The sequence below is a fragment of the Felis catus genome, chromosome D1 (assembly GCF_018350175.1).
Source record: "Felis catus isolate Fca126 chromosome D1, F.catus_Fca126_mat1.0, whole genome shotgun sequence".
In the NCBI taxonomy this organism is placed as follows: domain Eukaryota; kingdom Metazoa; phylum Chordata; class Mammalia; order Carnivora; family Felidae; genus Felis; species Felis catus.
Window position 1 is genome coordinate 74033292 of NC_058377.1, and position 14413 is coordinate 74047704.

Consider the following 14413-nt stretch of genomic DNA (forward strand, 5'->3'; position numbering starts at 1 on the left):
GAGTATCTGGAATCTCTCTAAAGGAGTTACACACGGTCTGCCTTGAGGTATAGGTAACTCCCTCTTCTACCATGTTAAACCACAAGCAACTTGAGGCAAGGACCCCCTCTTGCCTCTTGAGGCAAGAGTCCTGCATGGAACCCATACCATAATGCCTTCACTATAAGCACACCGTAGGACCTCAGTAACTGTTTCGATGAAAGACAAGGAAAAGAGATGTATCACATCTATGGAAAGTCATTCCTACCTCAGCTGCTCCTGTTAAGCAGTGCAGACAGGAAGGCATGCTCTTCTGTGGTCCTGAGCAGGGGAGGGATGAATCATGACTCTGTAGTTTCCAGCCTTCACGAGACTCCAACTTCCTCCCTAGTTGACCATAGTCCGCTCGGCCCCAGGTAAACACTCTGCCGGTTTCTAAAAACAAACATTAGTTGAATTAAGGCTATATTCCACAGCTATACTCTCATGGGTAGGCAAAGAATTACAAGAGAAACTGTGAACATTTATTTTAGGACCAACTACCATGTACCAGGAACCATCCTATCTTCTACAGGGAAAGCACAACTATTCACACTTTCACAGATGTGGGGACTGATGTTCGGTAAAACGACATGACCAAGATCAAGCTGTGGTGCAGTGAGCACCAGAGCTGGATTCCAGCAGACGGCAGACTCTAAAGCCGTGCACCTGCATTTTAAAAGACAGGCACCAGGCTACAGGGAATTCTTCAACCACACTTTATGGCCTCTCTATCTCTCCTTGCACTTTGCCCAGATCTCTATTCTCAGGTTCTCCTCCCTCTCACCCAACATGGTGGGGCCCATCGGCTACCCAGAAGTCCCCCAGGCTCCTGACCTGCCCCATGCCATAATCTCTTAGCACCATTAAAGCCAATTTCATGTGTTTTCTTTCCATATAACATAAAAGAATCTTCAGAGTCTAAGCTCTTACCCAAAAAAGCAATTCTCATAGTCCCAAGGCAAGTGTCTACGTGTGCGAGAAGGAAGGGAGTGAGAGAAGGGAAAAAAGACAAAATCATTTACAGCCAGGAAAGCCTCAGTTCCCCAGATGCACCACCTGGGAAGCTGGCCAGTGCAAAAGATGATTGAAGAAAATGGAATTTGGAAAAAAGAGAAACGCCTTTCTTCTCCCAGATAAGAAAAAATTCACCGAACTCGTTCAGTTGTACCAAGTGCCACATTTGTTATTTCAACAGAAATGCAAAATCCGATGAGGCATAGATTATTAACAGATTCTCCGCAATAAATATGCATAACCATGTGCGCTGTATAAATTCTTTATACATGTTTATTTTAACAAAGAAAAACTCTGCTTAAGAGACAAAACACCAAGCAATGCATATTAAATTCTAGACAAACCTACTATTATGATACTACTGTGTTTGGTATCAAGGCTTCATCTGGCCCCACATTCAACATATGGTTTATAGTGTCAGCTAGAATACAACTACAGACTCATAGGGGAAATGTCGGAATATTGAAGGGATAAAGTCCTCAGAATCAATCTGCTCATGGACACCAATGGAGATACCAAGAAGTGCACAAGAAGTTCTGAGCTTCCTCAAAGAGGGAAAAAAGTCTGTGCAGCCCATGGGGTACCAGGTATATGACAGGAACTAGGAGTGGGTTCCCTCGGATATGCTATTTCATGGCCTCACATGTGTTGTTCCTTTTGCCGTGGAAGCCCTTTCCTTACATTATTCATTTGATAAGCTATGGCTCCACCTGTACAGTCCAGCTCATGTACCACCAGTTCTGTGAAGCCTTTTTTGACCCCTCAATCCTCCACAGAAAGGGTGAAACCCACCCTCCTGTGAGCCACCTTTATTACTGTCCTCATCAACAACTATGTTCCCATTTAACAGGTGAGAAACTAAGGTTCAGAGAAGTGACTAGCCCAGGGTCACACAGCTAAGCCACATCTCCTTCTACTAGCCCATGGTACTATTCTGTATTGGCTTTTCACATGGGTCTGCATCACTGGATAACCAACACTCAACACTCAATATCCTTCCCTCACTTCTATAGGACCCACAAAAAAGCCCATGTTCCCAGGACCCACAAAGCATCCAAAAATGACAAACGGTCCCTCTACATGAGCTGGGTAGGATTTACAACCAGACTGCCTTAGCAGGGAGAGTCCCAAGAAGCTAAAAGAGGAGACTGTTACTTCTGAGCTCACCCTAGCATTGTTCTGCTGGAAAGAACCAGCACGTTGCTATCTGCAAGACTATCGAAGAATTATGTTATCACAAGTCCCACAATGAATCCTTTCTTATCAAGTAAAACATCTTAGCATCTTCTCTCCTATTGATTATTGATGTGAAGACAGGCAAGACTGCCGCCATTACTCCATCTCCAATAGCAATTCAACCATTCCACTTACATAGCACTTTTCAACTTCAAGGCACTTTACAAAGATTAACTAATTAATTCTCATGTTCCCTGGGGAGGCCACAGACATTCTATTAGAGACAAGCCCCAAAACCAGGCTGACTGGATGTCCAGCCTTCACTCTCCAGCCTAGGTTTGCTCAGTCAGGTAGGTGCACTCTCTGACACTATCTGTCTATTTCTCCCCAAAATACACTCTGCATCAGAAGGCTCGCAGAAAAAAAAAAGAAAAAAAAAAAAGGAGATTCTTATTTTTCCTTTTCTTTTAAACAGACACATATTGACCACTTCTTAGGTGCCCAGCACATTCAGGGCCACTATCTCAATTAATCCCCAAAATAATTCTAGGGGGTACAGATTACTAAGTTTATTTCACAGATGAGGGTAAATGATTTGGTCAAGACCAAACAACCAACAGGTGGTGGAATCAAGATTAAAATCTGTGTATTCTGACTCCAACACCATTGGTAGCTCCAGTGATTGCCCAGCTGCTGTCAATTCTTACAGTATTTGAGGAGGGGGAAAGCCCAGGTCACATGGATATGTTCTGCATACCAGCTCACTTCCCAGGACACCTCGCAGAACTCAGGACTGTAAGTGTTGAAATGAAGGCATCTAACACAGGAAAATGATGTTGGGTCACCCAGAGTAAAAGAAAACAATGAATCCACATACAAAAAAATGTTCACTAATGCACTGTAGACAAAAATATGTCTCAAGCAGAAGTATACTATCAAATCCAAGGAGATTCAGAGCACAAATGTAACAAATGAGTTTTTTACTAATAGTAAAGAATTATGTATTACTGTGATAAAAGATAGATACATTAATGGCATCCAAAAAGTATAAGTGTGTATCTTCAGATAAATGAGAAAAATGACCAACAGCACAAAATAAAGTTAGCAAGTAAAATATAATTTCAAGGTATGCCCATGTGCAAATTGACATAAAATCACTATGGAGCCAAGACATTAAGTACAGGTGGCAAAAGATCCCAACACAACACAGAAAACAACAGGGGCCAAGTAAGTGGCATTGACAAAGTATGCCTAAGGAACTTGGAGAAACCATTTCAAGCTGGAATTCTCCTGGCAGGCTTGATGGAAGAAGCAACATTCAAGGGAACTTCTAGATAGGAAAAGAAAATGGGAGAATGAGGAAGAATATTCTAGGAGTAGGGAGAGGGGACAAGCGATGATAGAAACCAAAAGGCACAAGGTGGGTGGGTCAGGTAGAGAGAGAGTGAGGGTCACGAGGAAGAGGGACTGGAAAGCAGGTCAGAACTGCAGGCTGGGGCCACCACAGGGAAATGCCAGGCTCGGGGTCTGCATCTCACCTTCCAGATCAGGGATTCCCAAACTGTCTGGTTTGTACTCACCTATTAGTAAAATATTTTTTAACATACTATGTAATTATATGTATGTATGTATAGGTATACGTGTGTGTATATGTGTGTGTATATATATATATTATATATGTGTATATTACATGTATATATACATGTATATTACATGTATATATGTGTATTACATATATATACATACACACATATACACATGTACACACATTACATATACACATATATTCATCTATTTATTAAAATATATACTTGTATTACCTATATACATAAATTATAAATATGCCCTTATTTAAAAATATACAGTGTAAAATATACTCACAAAGTAGAAAATGTTAAAGAACGAGATAAAAACACATAAAAGGAGTCATGATTTGTTCTTCCCATACCCTGGCAATTAGTCTCACATGCTCACTTTAGAGACTGCTGCTAACTAGACCATGGGGAGACTGCACACTGGGAACGGGGGTGATGTCTGGTCAAAGGAGTGTCTGGGGCTGGCGCATGAGGCAAAGGTGGAGGCACCAGTAATAAGAACATTCATGCCAACACTTGCATCGCATCCACTGTGTGCTATGTACTGGTCTAAGCATTCTCTATATGGTACTCTGCTTATCACTCTTCCCAGCCCTAGTTGATGGATAAGAAACTAGGCGCTTACCCAAAGGCACAGCAGTAGTAAGTGAAAGGGGAAAGAAGAAAGAAAGCCACTACAATTACACAAGCCTAAGATGGATCAGGACTGAACCAAGGGTTGAAGTCACAGGGCGGAAAACAAGATGGGAATTTGCAAGGCGTGCCATCCTATCAGATGTCAGAGAAAGGGAACAGGAGGAGATGAACACCACTCTGAGATTTCAGGATTTCAGATTTCAAGATTGGTGGGAAGGTGGTGGTACATTAAAAGAAATAGACAAAAGGGCTAAAATGCCAGATCCGGGGTCCCATCGATGGGAATCATGAAATATTATTTCATTACTAAAATGAGTTAACTCTTCTGGGGCCTTCTGCAAACAAATAGTCAAATATAAATAAAGAGGAAGTAAGTGAGGAAAAAGAGAACTCTCTGCAAAGCCCTGGCAGGGGCAGAGGAAGTCAGAGGAGACTCAGGAGGCTGGGGAGGTGGTGAATATTCAAGGAGGTAGCTTCCTTTAGCATCCATAGGAAGGCTGTCGGGAATGGTGGTAAAGGCAGGTGAGAAGCCACTCCAGCAACATCTAAGCTCTTCAGCTAAGGGGAATTTCTACCCCATTCCAGGGAAAGGGGTCCTAAACGTGAGAGGAAGATGGATTACTGTAAATTAAGGAACCTTCACCCTTTCTTAAAAGAATGTCCCAAAAGGGAAGAGTGTCATTGAAGGCATCAAAGGGAGTTAGCAAACAGAGGTAGATGTTATAAAAAGAACACCCCTGGGTCAAGGCAGAGAAAAGGCCACACAGCTCCTCATATATATAGCATATTCCATATGCATATTCCCATAGCATATCCCAGGTGCTAAAGCCTCCTAGAGCACACACATGTAAGAAGTGAGCCATCCTCCAGTCAGGAACTTGTTACATTTGTAATTCATCTGCTGACGAACACCAGTTACTCTCAGGTTATTAATTCTAAGGCCTTAACGTAGAAGAACCTGATTTCTATAACTCATCCCTTGTTCCGCCACATGGACAGAGATTTTATAAAAAGGCACTAATAGGGCGGCTTTGCTGTCAGCACAGAGCCGGCTTTGAATCCTCTGTCCCCGCTTCTCTTTGCCCCTCCCCCTCTCAAAAATAAATAAACATTAGGGAAAAAAAAAAGGCGCTAATAACCAAGAATTGGTCAAGCACAGAACTGGAGTCTCCCAGCCTAATCTTCCCATGGAAGGAGAAGAGTGCAGAGGGAGAGAGCTCAGAGCTCAGAGCACAGGTGCTGGAAGCAGAAACGCCAGGCCATGAATGTGCATGAACATGCCGTGCTGCTCCTCCACAGGCCGCCACACTGCTTCCTTCTGTCCCTGGCTGTCTCCACTACCCAGCCCCCTTCACCTAGTTAACTCCTACTGCCTCTTCAACTCTCCTGAGCCCTCAGCTCAGGTCAGGTTCCTCTATGCAACAACCTTGGAGAACCACGTTCCTCATCTTGAGGCACTTATCTCAGTTTATAAATGTACACTCATTAGGAACACTTTTGATTAATGTTTGTCTCCCCTTCAGACAGTCAACTCTATGACTTCAGGGACTGCCTGTGTTTGCACATCCCTGCACCCTAGAATAATGCTCAGCACAAAGCGGGTGCTCAACGAATATCTGTGGCCTGAATAAACAAATGAACAAATGAAATTAATTACTGAATTTTATCATTCACTGGTTCCATAATCTTGAGCAAATTACTCAACATTTATAAAATGGGAATAACATCTACTTGTAGGGTTGTTGTAAGGATATTTTTGCAAAAAGTATGTGACATTTCATAGTAAATGTTAGCCACCAGTACTCTCCTTCTCCTGGCTGAACTCCATAGCCTTATGAAGGATTTCCAGTGTCCACCCACAGTGTCTACCAATTTGTCACATCTTCTCAGTCAACTCCCACCTACCAATGTCTTGGGGTCAATGTCTCTACAGACAACCAAAGAAGGAGAAGAGCACTGAATGCTCTGTCTTAAAATTTTGATTTTGAAAAGATTCAAGCATGGCGTCTGGCACATCAGAGGCCTCTGAAGTATCATGCAATACCAACAGATTAAAGCTAGGGAAAAAGAAAGAAAAAAAAAAAAGCAGTGGGGAAGGGAGAAGAAACTTTAACCTAAGACTCAGAAGACCTGGATCCTCTTCCTGGCTTCTCTTCTATGCTGTGTGACCTTAAACAGGCCCCTTCTCCTCCAGGGGCCTATGCTTCCCATACATAAAATAAGAGGACTGGGATAAATGGCTTTGGAGCCATTTCCTGATCTAACTTCAACAAGGATGTCTAAAAATCTTCACTATCAAAATGAGTGCCCTACAATCCAATTTTATTAGTATCTTTGTAATATTTAGTCTGACCAGTGTCCTGAAAGAAAGCACCAGTCGGATAGTTATCAATTCAAATAAAGATTGGGATCGACTGTATATCCTGTTATCTCTTAGTGAAATTTCCTTAGTCTCCAAAGTTGTATCATGAACAATACCACCATGGAAAAGGTTTGAAATTTTTGAGAAGTCAGTGCAGGAATAAAATTTCCCCCATACGCTGTCCAACTGAAAAGGGGAGAAGAAGCCTACAAAGAGAATGACAAAAGGTAAGGGACTGGGGAGAATTTTACTGAGACCTGACTCTGGGTAAAACTCTACTTTAGGGACAAGAACCACATGATCCTCTCAATAGATGCAGAGAAAGCATTTGACAAAATACAGCATCATTTCTTGATAAAATCCCTCAAGAAAGTAGGCATAGAAGGAAAATACCTCAAGATCAAAAAGGCCATATATGAAAGACCCACCACTAATATCATCCTCAAGGGGGAAAAACTGAGAGATCCCTAAGGTCAGGAACAAGACAGGGATGTCCACTCTCACCACTGTTATTCAACACAGTATTGGAAGTCTTAGCCTCTGCAATCAGACCACACAAAGAAATAAAAGGCATCCAAATCGGCCACGAGGAGGTCACACATGCTGAACTACAGGTAATGGTGTTTACCACCAAAATACTTGGGTTAAATACAACAGTTGACACCTTTGAGAAAGAGTTGCAGGCTTCCAGCTATGGAATGAATAAGTCATTGGGATACAAGGTACAGCCTACAGAATATAGTTAATCCTGTAATAAAGTGTTGCATGCTTTCGCATTATAGCTACACTTGTATAGGTATCTGGAAAGCATAATGTATACACACGGAATCACTACAATATATGCCTGAATACAACATTGTGAGTCTACTGCATTTCAATTAAAAAAATGATAATATTTTTAATTTCTCCTTCACCATTAAAAAATTATTTCTAATTTAGAAAAAAAACCACTCTGCTTTAGGCACTGCCATTGTTCTCTAACTTAATCAACCCTGAATGATGGGTGTGAGCCCCATCTTACAGTAAAGAAACATCACAGGATTTTAATGACTTGCTCAAGATCACACAACTAGTATGCTGCAAAGCTATCATGATGATGATGATAATAACAGCTAATATTCTGAGGGCACTCTACATGGGTTGTCCCATTCGGTCCACAGAATCCCCTCATGGGTAGGCATTATTATAATCCTCAAATTATAGGCGAGGAAATTAAAGCACAGGAGAGGTTAAGTCTCAGGCTCAGGGTCCCGCAACTGTCAGTGGCAGAGTGCAGATGGAATCCGGCAGCCTGGCACCAGAACCGGTGCCCTCACTCACTACCCTGCAGAGGATATACTGCTTTTTGCTGGGTCACAGTGCCTCTTCAAAAGTGAACATTCCCAAGGACTTCTGGAGGTTGTTCAGGGTTACAGGGATGCAAAGAGCCTAGCTGCTGAGTGACTGCACGAGCTTCATCCTTGGCCTACATGGCAGAGATCAGAATCCTACAACATGCCAGGCATTCCACACAGCTGCTCCATTTTCATCACTGACTCTATTAGCTGTCAAATCAGGAGCACTGGTAATAGAGGTCAAGACAGACTGCACCCTGAGGCGGCCCTAGGCCAGCCACAGGACTATCTATACCATGCAGGGCTGGGGCTTCCCAGACAAAAGGGAGGAATGCTTTCTTCTCCCAAACTGGGTTCTAGTTTATTTAAGTGGCTCCTTGGCCTTCCACACAATCCTTTTCCGTAAACACCTATGTTCTCTCAATGCTGGATGGCTGCCCCTTTGTCAAGGGCATACTTTGCTTCTTCCCTCCCAGGCTTTCGGGTCATGCTGGGCTCCAGTCCGCAAGGCTGGTCAGCCCATAACGCTGGTGGGTTTTACTTGTTCCACCTACAGAACTCCTTCTCACCCTTCAGGTCCTGGCTCAAATGCCACGGCCAAAGTCTCCCATCATCCCCTTGTTCTGACGCCCCTTGCTTTGGGAGCCACTGGCCTGATGCTTGTACCATTGCACCAACAATTATTCTATGCCTCCAAATGTAAGATTATTTGATGAGATGCCTTGTGTGGCCCTCTAAATTAGTCAAGGTTCTCCAGAGAAACAGAACCAATAGGAGAGAGAGACAGAGAGAGAGAGAGAGAGAGAGAGAGAGAGAGAGAGAGAGAGATTTACAAGGAATTGGCTCACATGATTTTATGGAGGCTGGCAAGTCCAAAATCTGCAAAGCCAATATCTCAGTTCAAAGGTTGCCCAGCAGGAAGAGCTGGTGCCCCAGTTAGAAGGCCGACAAGCAGGAGAATTCCCTCTTACTTGGGGAAGGATCTGCCTTTTGTTCTATTCAGGCCTTCAGTTGATTAGATGAGGCCCACTCACATTAGGGAGGGCAATCTTTACTCAGTCTATAATATAAATGTTAATCTCACCCAAAAACACCTTCACAGAAATACTCAAAATATTTACCAAATAACTGGGTACCTCATCTCCCAGTCAAGTTGACACATAAAATTAAGCACCATACCCACTAAAGAGTGAAGAGCAATGATCCGTTCACATTTTCTCTGTACTCCTCACAGCACCTAACACAGGACCTGACCCAGAGCAGGGGCTCAATGTTCGCTGACAGAAGAGTACTAGGCATCGCTCTTACCACGGACTTTTGTATGCAACCAAGGACATCAGAGACCATCCCATTTGACTTCCCAAAGAGAAGACAAAACTGAAGAAAATAACTTTTCCAAGTCACACTAACTACTTGGAGGCAGAACCAGGTATTCACAATATTCAACACATCATTATTGCCCACTATTTATATGCCAGGTGCTGTCCCAGGTGCTAGGGGCCACAGCCATGAACAAAACAGAACTCTTCTGTCCTTCCTTCAAGGAATATTAAAGCAGGAGGAAGACAGGCAAATGACCAAAAACCACACAAAACATATGCCCCAGCAAACGACTCTAAGTGCTATAGAGAATATAAAGTAGAGAAAAGGAACAGGCAGAGCTGGGGAGGGTGGCAGAGGCCCAGGACCAGCACCTAGCTCCCGACTCCCCATCTGGTGCTTTTCCTCTGTTGCACACCACCTTGCTTAAATGAAGAATCTTAAGTTTAAGAGAACTCAGCCAACCCATGTAGGAGCAATGAAACTTGCTCTAACTACCTCTCAGGACTGTGATGAAAAGTAAGGGAGACAATAGACATGAAAGTATTTTGTAAACTCTAGCAGAGGTGTTAGTAATATTACAACCATCACTTTTTCTCTAAAGCCAGATTGTGAAGGACCATCAAGAGAGGCTGGTCTGTGAGTCCCAGCTCTCAGAGGGTTGCTCTGGCTGAATGAGTGGGTCCCCTGCTCCTCTAAGGGTCCAGGCACACACCAGGCCGCTGGTCATACCCAGCGCTTGCTTGGTGCCCGGAGAGAACTCTCTGGTGGAGGCTGGGGGCTCTGCAGATGTTTCCCAGCTCATGTCACATTCAAACTCCAGAGCTTCTTCGCACACTTTTAGACTCTTATTAATAACATTTTAAAATGCAGATTGCTGCCTAATCTTAGCTGCGTAATTAAAAAAAATAATCTTGCTACTCTCCCTCCCAGCAAGGAAGGAAACTATACCCCAGGGCTTCTGCAGCTAAGAATCACACCCTGCAGAAGAGCTAGTAGGAGGCTCCAGTGGGGATGGGGGCAGGGGAATGGGGCGGGGGGGGGGGGGGCGGGGAGCCAGGAAGCAAGTCTAATCTCTTGACTTTCGAGAAAACGAGAATGAGGCTGAAGGAGAGGAATGATTTGCCCCAGGACACACAATGTGTTTTGGCAGAGCCAAAACTAGAATCCCTCTGCTTCCCTGCTTCCCTCTGTACTGCCTTGTGGGGAGAAGGAAGGAGGAAGACCTAAGTTTTTCAACAGTGAGAATCATACCTCTGTCCTTCTGCAGTTAGCGCTATTCATCTGGAGAAGTAGTTACAGCTTTCAGATGTTCAAGATGATCAAGGGAACAAGGCTCAAAATTCTTTACATTCATTACAGACTCACTCATAGAAGGAAGGGACCTCAGAGCACTCTATCCTGTCTGCTTCTGCTGGGGAAAAGTGAGGCCCGGAAAAATGAGGCCCAGGAAGAAAAGTGACTTACTTGCCCAAGGGTAAATAGTGAGTTAGAAGCGAAACAAGTCTAGAACCCAGACTACCCTGACTTCTACTACATCCTGTCCACAGCTTCTGAGAAAGGCACCAGTAACGTCTCACAGCCCCCACTGCTACCTGCATCAACTAAGGCTTTCTGGGATCTTTGGCAGAAAAGAAGAGAGACGGGTGAAGCTCACGCAGTCCCTCACTGCCTTTTTCCCTGGAATGACTTTCTGGAAGGCCCAAGGGCTGGGTGAAAGAAAGACACACGTTCCCCACCCCATCTCCTCAGGGTCCTCCTCTCCCTACCTAGAGCTGCTGCCCTAGCCCTGGCCTCCACCTTCAGTCACCGTCCATTACAAAAGGTCATCAGCAGCTTCCATCTCTATGAAGTTACAAAAAGAGAAGGGGAAAAAAGGCCAGGTGCTGCACCCAGCTGTTGGCGAGGCCGCATTTTCTGCTGCCGATGATGACTCACAATGCCCAAGCTGCAGGCTGGAGCTGGGAATGAGACCTGAGAGGCTGGTTTGCCGAGGAAAAGGAAAGACGCAGTTCCCAAGCACACTGGCCTGCAGAGAAGAACACTTAAGTCCTTCAGTGAAATCCCAGCACCTGGCTGTGGGAACACAGCTCCCCCTGCAGACCACCCTGAGGCCCTGCAGGAACAGGCCCAGAGACAAACCATAAACTGGGACGTGAATCCTGCAAAGCTCACCATGGTATTAAAACTGTCATGTAGAGGGGCGCCTGGGTGGCTCAGTCGGTTGAGCGTCCGACTTCAGCTCAGCTCACGATCTCACGGTCCGTGGGTTCGAGCCCCGTGTCGGGATCTGGGTTGATGATGGCCCAGAGCTCAGAGCCTGGAGCTTGCTTCCGATTCTGTGTCTCCCTCTCTCTCTGACCCTCCCCCATTCATGCTCTGTCTCTCTCTGTCTCAAAAATAAATAAAAGTTAAAAAAATTTAAAAAAAAAACTGTCATGTAGAAAGCTAGGACTCCACCTCTGAAACCCCAAAAAATCCCACAACCCCCCAGAAACACTACTTGCACTCCAAAGAGAAACTGGCTTTTGGTTACTGAGGGGTGCAGGTTAAGATCTTCAAACAGGGGAGACAAAGGTTGCCCCAAGCTTTCAGTGGGCAAATAATTCACCAGGGGCAGGAGCAAAGAGGGGAGGGAGCCTGTCCTGGGATGCCAGTGTGTGCTCAACCAGTGAGAATGTCTTGGGACATGACTTTGGCTGGTGCCTCTCAAATTTCCTCCAAGTGCACCCGCAGGGAACTCTCCCGGGCTCTTCGTGACAGGTGAGCATAAAAGACCTGTAGGGATCCTAACAGAGCTGCACTCACAAATAGGGGAGCACTCTCCCACTGCCATGTCTGAGGGCCCTTCAAGGGCAAGAACTGAGCAGCAGGACAAGGTAAGGAGTGACCCGTGGAAGTGACGCCCACTCCACACACAATGGCTTGGGGATTTGCCACTCGCATCAAACAGTGTCAGTAATGAGCATGGCCAGAGGAGGCCACTGAGGAGAACCCATTATGATCCAGCAGCCACCAGAAAAGGCAAGATAATCACGAGACCTGGAGGCCTGGTAATTTCAATGGAAGGGGTTGGGAGAGGCGTGAGATCAAAGACTACTGTCAAGGCTGATGTGGGTGACAAACACTGCATTTATATTCAAGTTGCTCATCTGCAGGTGCGTGGCCTCAGAATGTGTGAAGGTCCGCCAGGCCAGATCCACGGTGGGACAGTCTGTCCTTCCCTTCCACATCTGCTCATCACCCTCCCACTCTGCTTCTGCTCCCATCTGTCCTTCAGGCACCAGAAGAAACACTCTTTACCAGTGCCCCACCTGCCAAGAAACTCTAAGTCTCCAGTGTGACCTTCTGTGAAAACCTGACATGGTTGAAGTCTCCCTCCAGTGTCGCTCACCTCTGGTCACACCAGAGACAGTAAGTAACCAAAGCTACAGTGCCTTCCTTGGAGAGGCTGACTTTTCCATGGCCAGAGACTGGGAAAGGCATCTGCTGCACAGGATTTTTCATTTCATAGGATCAGCTCCAACCAAATCAGCAAAGCACTGTTACTATGGACCATCTGCCAGGACCCGGAAACAGCCTGGTTACATAAAGGGGCTGGTGTAATGAAATTTATTAAGCTGGATTCTTCCTCTATAAAGGCAATGAAGCACTTGAAGTCTCTCTTAAGAGGGGCGATGTGGGGCAGTGAAGAGGCCCTGGGCACAGGTCCCACTGGGTTCCAACCCTGGCTCTGCATCCATTAGCTTTAGAACCATTTCCCTGGGGCTTGTTTTCCCACATTTCTAATAAGGAGAAGATGGTCCCCTGCAGCATTAAAATTCCACGACTTATTATTGTTTTCACCAACATGGCAAAAAAGTCTGACTTTGATGTTAATTTTGTACAACAGGGTTAATTTGCTTTACAAAAAAAAAAAAAAAAAAAGAGGCGTCCTGCCTATTTGTGGGCTTAAAAGGGAGAAGTGCTGAGTGGAGCCACAGTCAGACTCCGGGGCTGCCTGGAGGAAAGCGCACAGATGAGAAGCCAAAGGTTGGAACTTTCTATCTGCCCAGGCAGGAAGGACACAAGCAAATCTCCGGCAATTTCACTGGGAAGTGGTACTACTCTGACTCCCTGCCTGTGCACACAGCGCTTTCCAGCTCACAAAGTGCATTCACATCCAGGATCTTACCTGGTCTTCACAACACCCTCGAGTTGACAAGGTGATGTTGTCCGACCCCCACTGCACACTGAGCACTTTAAGGCTAAGTAACCAGGTAGGGTGAGCCCACATCTCTTAACCTCTCTTCAGTTTCCTCCCATGTAAAATGAAGCGAGCCTTACTCAGCAAGCTTTGTGTAAGGATTAAATAGATGATTCTGTAAAGCCCTGGCAGAATGCCCGACACACAGTGTGTCTCTGGTAAATGTGAACAGCCCTTCCCCACACACCCCCATCTCCTCAGGGAGATTAGGATAAGCCCCAAAACTGCTCATTTTTAGACCTTTAAAAAATGCTTATTGAAGGCAAAAGGACGGCTTCCTAAGTGGCCTTCCACGTGGCCCGAGACAGCTCCCCAGAAGGTAGACCAATGAGCCAGCTAATGCCAGTCCCTACCAATCTCGTGCATTCCAAGAGTCACCTCGTTCATGGGGGATGGGGCCCCCACTCTGACAATCCAAAGTACCTAGAAATCAGCCACAGAGATGAGACCTGAAGAGGAAAGCAAGCATGAGGCTGCGACAGAGGAGCCTGCAAGAGCCACCCGGAGGCAGGGCCTTTCCTTCATCGCTCCCACTTGTCACCACCACCACCCCCACCCCCACAGAAACCTCAGCTTCTCCCTCCACTGCTCACAGATAAAGCCTGAATAAGGACCCATGCCTATTATACCTGAACGCTTCCAGTCCCTTCTACCTGGCCCCAAGCTAAGCAAACGATGCCCAGGGGCGCCTCCCACTTCTATACCTTCG

At 45.4% G+C, this 14413-nt stretch overlaps 1 protein-coding gene across 1 annotated transcript in view; it reads right to left on the reverse strand.

Moving 5' to 3' along the window:
* The window catches only part of SERGEF (secretion regulating guanine nucleotide exchange factor), a 235719-nt gene that overhangs the window by 185003 nt on the left and 36303 nt on the right, over positions 1-14413 (reverse strand). The window contains 1 exon segment of the mRNA XM_003993032.6: positions 248-414. Within this exon segment, the coding sequence (XP_003993081.1) occupies positions 248-414 (167 nt within the window).